The sequence below is a fragment of the Nicrophorus vespilloides genome, unplaced genomic scaffold (genome assembly GCF_001412225.1).
Source record: "Nicrophorus vespilloides isolate i.1.1-1 unplaced genomic scaffold, Nicve_v1.0, whole genome shotgun sequence".
Classification (NCBI taxonomy): domain Eukaryota; kingdom Metazoa; phylum Arthropoda; class Insecta; order Coleoptera; family Silphidae; genus Nicrophorus; species Nicrophorus vespilloides.
In genome coordinates this window covers 58,526-67,873 of record NW_017096372.1, presented here as the reverse complement: position 1 = coordinate 67,873, position 9,348 = coordinate 58,526, and the positions used below count along the sequence as shown (strand labels likewise).

Genomic DNA, 9,348 nt, shown 5'->3' with positions numbered 1-9,348 from the left:
TATGAAATTTTACGGTGCGTAAAAATATTAATTCCCGCTTGGATAAGTTCAGACTTATTTTCGGGTCTGTATTTTATACCACGCGGCATTAGTGCTAAATGTTTTATAAGCCCTTCCATCGGATGTTAGGATCTTGCACGCACGGAAAAGGCAGTCGGAGCCGTGGAAAAAGAAAAAAAGGTAAATCCCTGGCATGTCATACGAAAAAGGAAAGTTCTACGTGACTTGAAGCAAGAAATAACAGATCGCGATTACTTCGCGAGAAAATGCAATTTTATCGGAATAAAAAAAAAGAGGGAGCCGTGTCTTTTTCCCCTCATCGATCAAACGCCTTAATATTTCCGGCCGAATCGGGAAGTCTAGAAGTTTATGTTTAGCAAATAAAAAGTGCGAAGTTCTAATGATGGATGTTCTTTTTTATTTTCGCAGAGAGGCTAAACGTTTTGTACGAGAAGAATTGGACTCAGCTGGTGACTGAGCAGTTGAAGAGGTTTGAAAGGGCGGTCGTTGAATCCGGCAGAACAGACGGCACTCCAAGTTCGGCCCATTCTCCTCATTGGACGTTCGGAGGTGCTCTGCTTTATTCCTTAACACTCCTAACAACCATCGGTAAGTTTTGGAGTTTGAGCCCTTCGGCTGCTCTTTCTGCCGTATATAATTATGTTCGAACTAACGGAATATTATTGCTTAGGCTATGGGAAATTATCTCCGAGGACTGCAATCGGAAAAGTGGTTGCCATCGTTTACGCCCTAATAGGTGTACCTCTTATGCTAGTTCTCCTCTCCGCCCTTGGTTCTCTCTTAGCCGGAGGCGCGCGTAAAGGATATTCGAAGCTTTGCTGCAAGCATAAAGTGCCAAATAATTCGATTGTTGGTTACCACCGACCACCAACGAACAATCAAACGAAACATGCTTCTTGTAGAACCCATGAAGGTAAATTAATAACAAACATTACGATTCATATCAAGATAAATGTTTTCTTAATGTTAATAACTCTTTTTCTGCTACCTTTATCGATACTTATCAAAAATATGAATTCCGATTTAACCTATTTTTGGGCTCCCAAAACTTTCGTAGGTCCACAAAAACATATTAGACCCTAGGCTCTGTGACTAATGGATTAGATGGCTCTGCTTATGAAACTAAGAAATAGTATTGATTATTCATTTAATATGTCTTACTCGTTCGACCTTGAACAATATAATATAATAACTTTTAGTAGTTTAAATTATAATTATTTTATAAACAATGTCAAAAATATCATTGAATATAGATAAAATAAGATACTTTTTCTAAACATCTTTCTCTAGTTTAAATCAAGAAATACACATAACTATTACTAAATATTAATTCTATATTTGTTTCTAGAATGTGTTATTCAGATTACAAACCCGAATCAAAATAATTGTTATAAGCCAATGCATGTTGTCGAACATCATGAAGAACCCCAAAAGAAGACGTTGCTGGCAACTGTTCGAGCAAGTCATACCCGTGGGAGATGCAGGCAATTGCAGGTGAGACAAATGTTGGCCGATCCCCAGATGTGCCCGGCGCATGCACATGGTACTCCTACGAGAAACACTATGGGTCTAATAGCAAGTTCAGATATCGATGAAAACGAGGAAGGAGATGAAAATGACCATGGGTATTCAATTTCACACGAAATATCTATAAAATGTACTATTAAAATTATGTTGATTGCAGGACATGCATACATGATACTCCATCTAGAGTCCCTCTGATCTATAGACCTGAATCAGTATCCAATCAAATCTCACACATGACATCATCAGTGCCTACTGTGCCATCATCCCTAGTCATATTCATATTCGTAGGATACATATGCCTAGGCGCTGCAGCTTTCGCAACAACCAGCGGCTGGAGCTTCCTGGATTCCGCATACTTCTGTTTTATTGCACTTACGACAATAGGTTTAGGCGATAGGATTCCTCAGAGTCCAGATCTGAGCTCGCAGATGCAACTCTTTGCGTGCTGTCTGTACTTGTTTCTTGGACTCGTCATCGTTGCAATGTGCTTCAGCCTCGTCCACGATGAAGTTGCTGCTAAATGCAAGCAGTTTGCCATCAACGTCGGACTTCTGAAGGACTAACGCAATAAAACAGACGATAATCAAAAGGATAACAGTATAATTAAATATATACTCTGTAAATATAATAACTTAAAACAATTGATTTCATATCAGAAATATTTATCAGGCATAACAATATCAAGCATGTGTACATATTGGTTAATTTTTAAACGTTTTGTTGATCGTCTCTCATTGTATTGTATTGTGAGATGTTCGATGTCCTCAAATAATCTTAAAATAAATATATTTCTTTTTAGATTTTGCTTTGATTTGTTGATCGAACCTTTTACCATGTAAAAATGTTCAACATTATATTCTGTAATTTTACTATTATATTAATAATGAACACTAAATTCCTAAAATAAATATATTTCTATTTAGACTTGCATCATTTAATATTGCGTTTATTTGATATACCTTTCATAATAATTAATCTAATAATATTTAATGGTGAATATTTTAAATTTATTATTTCTGCAGTTTACAACTATCGAGAAGTAAAATTAAAAGAGAATCTGAACATTCCTCCTTTGTATGGAATAGTTTAACTTCTCCTCTAAATTCTTCTTCATTGAATATACGTAAATATTAAAATATTGTTAATTATTTAATATTTTCAATACTTTTATTTTATTTAACAATATATAATTGATACAAAAATGTCTTGATATTTTAAATTAAGTAATTTCACCTCATAGATCATTCCTATCATAGTTTATAATATCAATTGATCAATAAGAAAGAAATATTTATTATAAATTGCTTTAATTGATAATAGTGTGTATGTTTTCAATTATACCTTTAAACGTTTCAAATAAAACTCTGTTTCATGTAAATTGATTGTAACTATAAATTGATGTAAGTAGAGGTAATATAATCTACCTGTATCTACTTCAACACAATAACAAAAGCGCTTTTGTTCTGCGCAATTTTGTTAGTGCACGTTTTGGTCGGGTCACCATCTGCTTTTTCTTCTTCTTCTTCTTCATCAAAACACAACTATATATATTAGGCAACCAAATACACATACTATTTTGTTGTGGTATCACTGCAAAGTTTATTATGGTTTTATGATTAAGATGTAAATATAACCTATAAAAGGATGGTGAATGATGGTGAATCCTCAGTGAAGCGAATTTTGTTGAATTGTTTCTTTCGATACATCAGTTTGAGAGAACAAAACCAAAATGTTTCCAAATGCAAATTTATATCCTGCAAATCACAAAACTGTGTTTGTTTTGGATCATACCCCATACTTTGGGATATCAAGTGAACAGCACATTGAGTTTGATTTCATAAAATCTAGGGCTCCTGGCTTTCTGCAAGTGCCTCCAATCTCAAAATCTCTTTGGACATGCAGTGTTGAAGCTTCTATAGAGTACTGTCGCATAGTTTGGGATCTATTTCCTACAGGAAAATTGGTAAATACAAATTTGCCTTAAATATTGCATTTAATAAGTGACATTTCTATAAAGAATTTTATTTATTGCTAATATTTTTGTAGATTCGATTTATTGCAAGTGATGCAGTTGCTCACATCTTAAACACATGGGTAACAACTCAACAAAATTTAAATCATGTAAGTAAATAATTAATACATTATGGAATCAATCAGTGAACATTTTTAATTTTGTAGATTATGAATGGCATGTCATTAATTGGTGTACCTCCACCACCAAGAACTGTTAATACTCCTGAATTTACCATAATTCATGGTTTAAGAACAGCTATTGATGCCTTAAGTGAAATAACAGAGTTGCAAGTGGAGAAAATGGCCAATTCATCAGCCAATGGATCAACTAAATTTATAAATCGTTGCAGAGTAGTTTGTATTACCTCAGCTAGAGATGATGACAGTATGAAAAGACTGGAAGAAATATTCCACAATGTACTGCAACAACACAACAAAACAGCAATTAATGACACGTAATTATTACAGAAAATCGTTAATGCAATTTATTAAGATAATATTTTTTAGATGCATACATATTGATCACTGCCATTTAGTTATTATAAACACTTTTCCAATTTCAATTGAATCACATGTAAATAATCATCCACCAAAAGTTGTAAGTATTAAAGTGCTTTTATATTTTTTTCCAATCCTAATATAAATATGTTTTAGTGGTCTCCAATTTTAACAACTGAAGTGCATTCAGTTAAATGTACACTTATATCATTAAAATTGAGTACCTTAATTCTGCAACATTACAATTTAGCTAGTACTACAGTAACTGGTATTCCAATGAAAGAAGAGCAGAATGCGAGTTCATCTGCAAACTATGATGTTGAAATATACCATGCGAGTGTTGCACATACGGCGATGCTCAAAGGAAATGCCGCAGATGTCGCTGGAATCAGGACAATCAAAGAAGGATTGGAATACGAAACTGTAAATTGAATATGATCAAAAATATGAAAAAAAAACGAATTCTAAATATGTTTTGTAGGTGACTTTAAAATGGTGCACTCCAAGGAGTTGCAGCGCATCAGAAATGCAGAATTGCACTTCTATGCATAGGATAACCCCAGTTGATGTAAACTCAAGGCCATCTCTTTGTTTAATCAATTTCCTGTTAAATGGTCGGTCTGTAATGTTGGAGATGGCGAGGAAAAGTGGCGGGAAAATTACCAGTCATCTATTGGCTGCACATGGTGGTGAAATATTCATACATACACTTTGCACTGCTAGGTAAGACTTGAAAGCTACTAGAGCTCACTTAACGTACATATTTAATATTATTATGTATATAATACATATTTGTTCGTATGAACGTCATGTACGTTTGTACAAACGAAAAGATGGATTAAATTGATAAACTAATATATTTGTTTTTAGATCTGTTTTGGAGGATCCACCGTCGATTTCAGAAGGATGTGGAGGTCGAGTAACGGATTACAGAATAACAGATTTTGGTGACCTGATGAAACAAAATAGGCTGTTTCCATTAAAAAATCAATATCAAAATGAACCGCCCACTAGTAAGATGGTTGAGCGTCTTACCAGACATACTAAATACTGGCCTTTAACCATTAGTTCAACGTTAATCTTCAATCTGAAAGGGGTATTAAATCCTAAATAATCCTAACATTCAAAATAATTAATATTTTATTTGTGTTTAGTTCATTGATCCTTTGTGGACGGCAATCACGAAAGATAAACTGAACGATGAGGAGGTGCGACAATGCAAACAAGTGGTTTACAAATTGTTTAGTTTGGAGTCTAAACACGAGATTCTGCCTATACCTAATGCGGGCCAAAGGATCAAAGGGCAAAAGCGGGAAGATCAGTACAAAATAATGTGGAAAGAATTAGAAACATTGTTAAAGAGTAATCAGCACACTGAGAACCACACGTCCGTGTACATTTGTTTGAAGGATTGCCACAAATACCGTGCAGAAGATAAACTGAGTGACAAAGTTGAACTAGATCAAGCTTTAAGGGAATTAGATCAATTAGGTAAGGAGATAATTTTGTATTACTTGAATTGCGATTATATAAACATTATTTTATAGAACCTGACCATCAAAGAGCCTCAGTGATAAGAGCAACAACGGATTCCCCTATGTCGCCCCCTCCTCTTGCAAGTATAGTCTCTCCAATTTCTCGATCCACGCGTGGATCAGGAAGCATTTACTCCCAGAAATCACTATTCGACATATTTGCAAATCAAGAATCAAAGGTTAAACCGCGATCAGACTTTTATGGAAGGGACCCGGATAGTCTCAAAGTGAAACTGTATCCTAACATGAAATTGGACAATGAAAGAGTTGTTAAAGGCGAAGCCATGGTTATTGAATAAATATATTTTATTTAAAAAAAAACGTGTATAATTATTCGGAATCCTGTTCTTTTGCTATGAAGCACTTCCAAAGCCCGTATCGCGCTTCCCAATCTTCGAAGAACAATTCCTGTTTATAACTGAAATAGTTTGAATCGTTGCGATTGATGACGCTTAACGGCGGATTTAAAAACGGTGCGACCTGGGCGCGTCTCGATAAAATTGTATTCACGTAATCGTAAAACACCTGGAAATAGATGAATGATCGGCAATTGGCAATTAATGTGTTTGTTCATGTACATGAGCTTTGTGGACGTAACAAACTAAAGTCATAATGAACATGACGCAAGCGTGGATGTTATATGACTTCTGGCAACAGTCTAGCATTAGGGCGTATTCCTGTAGGGCCATAGCTAGGCACACAGTCGCAGAGGCCGTGTAACCGCAAGGCACCTCGACGATAATTAAGGCTATACACGCAAAGGTGCATTCCAAATTGATCTTGCTGCTTCCGTGGTTTATTACTGCTTTCATCAGACTATTGTGAAGGGGCGAGTGGTACCGCTGCAGGAATCTTTTATCGCTCACTCTGTATTGTCCTATGTTTATATCCACTATAACATCTTTAAAAAATGGCCTAAAGCGGAAATAATTTTAATTATTATATGAAATGTTACTATATTCTTTTCCGCAGTCCATATAACTTTTAAACTAATTGTGATATTTAGTTATCCTCTGATCATTTGGGATTTGTACAATAGCTCTTTAGTACCAAAGTTATTACATAAACAGCAGTAACGGATTAAACACTTGAGGCCACAGGCGCATGTTAATATTGAAGCCTTCAAAATATTTCTATTTTAAATATTTTTTTTATTAAATAGTTAAATAATGGTGAAAAGAGGTGGAGTGTCCGTTCTCGAAGGTCAGTATTTGGGTTATCCCCAAATACTACCATTTTAAGATGTGAGGCCCACTTGATTTAAGAGTCGCCACCTGCGCCTGTGCGAAAACCTGTCACTGATACTCGGTGATGTACGTTAACCAATTTGGTAAAGGTAGAAAGTCCAAATATTGAACATTGTTTATTGATATTTAAGCTCTTATAAAAATCATTTCTTGAACGTGCCTGTATTTCTGCTTTCTTTTAAAATGAAATACTCATGAAGCTTAAATTAAATTATAATTTTAGAAATTTCATAAAGAAATCGACGCTTATCAAATTCACGAATTATAGTATTGAACGCATAAACACATGTAAGATGTTGTTGAAACAATTATACATCTGTTCATTCTAAAATAGAAGTACTTGTTTTTAATTTCTTTCACGATTTAAACTGAGGTAACATTTCTTTATTTTGCTTTTATATTTACGTTCCAAATCTATTTAGATTATTTAATAAAATTATTGTAGTTTTATTTAGTTTTCATCATCTATTTGAACTAAAACAGTTTTGGCTTAAATTCAACAAATTGAATGTAACAACTAAAATTTAAAACAAAAATATACTTTATGCAATATACTTTAACTAAGAAGAATAAATAAATATCTAATTCTTTTCATAATCTGTAATGTAGTAAACTTTCATTTAATGTACATTATTTACATAACTGACCATATTAACGTAGAAATTTCCTAAAGAACGAATTATTAAATTAAAATTTCTATTCATATGAACAGTACGTTTGTGCGAACAAAAAGAACGTACATTACTGTACTTACTAATACTAATTTATATACTGTATACAGGTACACCTCACTTTACGACCAATAAATTTTCAATCTGTATTATGAATACATTTGAATTTTGTTGCATATTTTTATAATTTTACAATGAGCCTATATACCTGTCCATGCTTCTCGCTTATCAATCGTTTCGTTCAGAACTAGGTCGTAAAATGAGGATTACCTGTATAATGTATATACATACCTTGGATGCATAAGTTGTATAATGTTATTATTCCTATTGAGCAGAAAAAATAAGACCCTACATCCTAGTAGATTTAAGTAAACATTAACGGAGGAAATCAATTCGAGGAGGAGTGGGAAAATTTCGTCCGTAATCCTGTGATTATATTCCTCGGCGTCGTCTCGTAAATTGGCAGCGTATTCCAAGAGACTAGCATACTCAATAACATCAGTATCGTTGGTATCCATTGTAAACGTCCACTCAAGCATTATGTGAATCTGCAACGGTATTAATCACCTGTGGTATATTACATCAATCGACCATTTACAGCCTTCAGAATATCCCTTCGCATCATCTTGTTGAACAGCGTCCTCAGGCACACCTCGTAACCGCTACGGAGATCGAAGTAATACTCGTTCACCGTGCATAACTTGTAGAGGTCCAACATTCTTGGCACCATTGAATCATCCATTTCCATCCAATCGATGTAACAAAGTAAACTGTATATTACTCTCAACACGCATCGAGCGTCCAAGATGTTATCGCTTTCTACAACAATATCTTATCAAATCAAATGAATTAAACAATCTGCATATTGCACACAAGCACATTCACCTATTAAATTCTTGATTACATTCTCATTGTCTTTGGAGATCTCCAGAACTTTTTTTAGTAAAATCGCAATTAATGATTCCAATTCCCAAATTTTGGATTCGTTGAAGAACGTGATCAGAGCTTGAATGACTGTAGTGAATAGATTTGGTAATAGCATTAGTAGCAATTTTTCGTAGATTGAGATAGCATTCTTGTAATGTTTTCTAATAAATACCCAAAATATTAATAAGATTTATCATATTTCAAGAAAAATATGTTTCAGCGTTAATAAATTAGGAATAATATATTTACTAAAGTTGATACCTTCTTGCCCAAGATGTGTACGAATTTCCAGGGATTATCCGTATGTGAAAATGATGAACTACACTCAAGGCTGACCATATTAATCCTATAATTTGTGGAATTGCTAAATCAGTGTAATTGCTTCTATTCGCGACTTTCTTGATTAGTTTCGCACCTGCAACACAACTGGTTGCACATCGTATTACGTATCATTCCCAGTTAAATGTACCTTTCGTTCGGTTCAAATGAATTTTGTAGGAATCCACGCTATGAGTCAGGCAGCACTTTAAAATATCCGTTATATAATTATTCAGCACTTCCGGGCTGAGCGACACGTTCTTCCGGAAGCAAATCCATGTGGACTCTACCTGTCCGGTGTCTTCTACCAGAAGATAGTCGGACGCTATGCAAACAGAGGTAACGATTACTTACTATAAATATAACAGAGGTATACCTACATAGTCTTTTTAGGTCGAAGTGTATCTGATTATCAGATTGACACATGTTTGCATTTGACACTACACTGCGTTCCAGCAAACACAAACAAAAACAAATATATATCTATTTTACAGTTTACTACTAAATTTCATAGAATCAGTATTATAAAACACAGAAAAAAGTGCACTTTCAGTTGAAACATATTCCAGTAAAATCTATATATAAACAGAT

The 9,348-nt window shown here is 34.2% G+C and overlaps 3 protein-coding genes across 3 annotated transcripts; 2 read left to right on the top strand and 1 right to left on the bottom strand.

The window, feature by feature from the left end:
* The first annotated feature begins 371 nt into the window (after window positions 1-371).
* LOC108556854 (potassium channel subfamily K member 10-like) lies at window positions 372-2,304 on the top strand. The gene is made up of 4 exons (XM_017913137.1): window positions 372-609; window positions 692-934; window positions 1,370-1,646; window positions 1,706-2,304. Exons 1-4 carry the CDS (start codon window positions 408-410, stop codon window positions 2,109-2,111), a joined length of 1,128 nt encoding a protein of 375 aa, XP_017768626.1. The 5' UTR covers window positions 372-407; the 3' UTR covers window positions 2,112-2,304.
* Window positions 2,305-3,149: 845 nt separating this feature from the next.
* LOC108556852 (protein asunder homolog) lies at window positions 3,150-5,893 on the top strand. The gene is made up of 9 exons (XM_017913135.1): window positions 3,150-3,511; window positions 3,595-3,669; window positions 3,727-4,016; window positions 4,069-4,159; window positions 4,216-4,482; window positions 4,541-4,782; window positions 4,930-5,155; window positions 5,214-5,550; window positions 5,607-5,893. The coding sequence occupies exons 1-9, from the start codon at window positions 3,278-3,280 to the stop codon at window positions 5,891-5,893; spliced, it is 2,049 nt and encodes a 682-aa protein (XP_017768624.1). The 5' UTR covers window positions 3,150-3,277.
* Window positions 5,894-5,924: 31 nt separating this feature from the next.
* LOC108556851 lies at window positions 5,925-9,183 on the bottom strand. Its single transcript, XM_017913134.1, has 8 exons — window positions 9,138-9,183; window positions 8,909-9,082; window positions 8,701-8,854; window positions 8,398-8,600; window positions 8,111-8,331; window positions 7,804-8,060; window positions 6,173-6,509; window positions 5,925-6,119 (listed from the first exon to the last, which is right to left on the bottom strand). The coding sequence occupies exons 1-8, from the start codon at window positions 9,181-9,183 to the stop codon at window positions 5,925-5,927; spliced, it is 1,587 nt and encodes a 528-aa protein (XP_017768623.1).
* Between the last annotated feature and the right edge of the window lie 165 nt (window positions 9,184-9,348).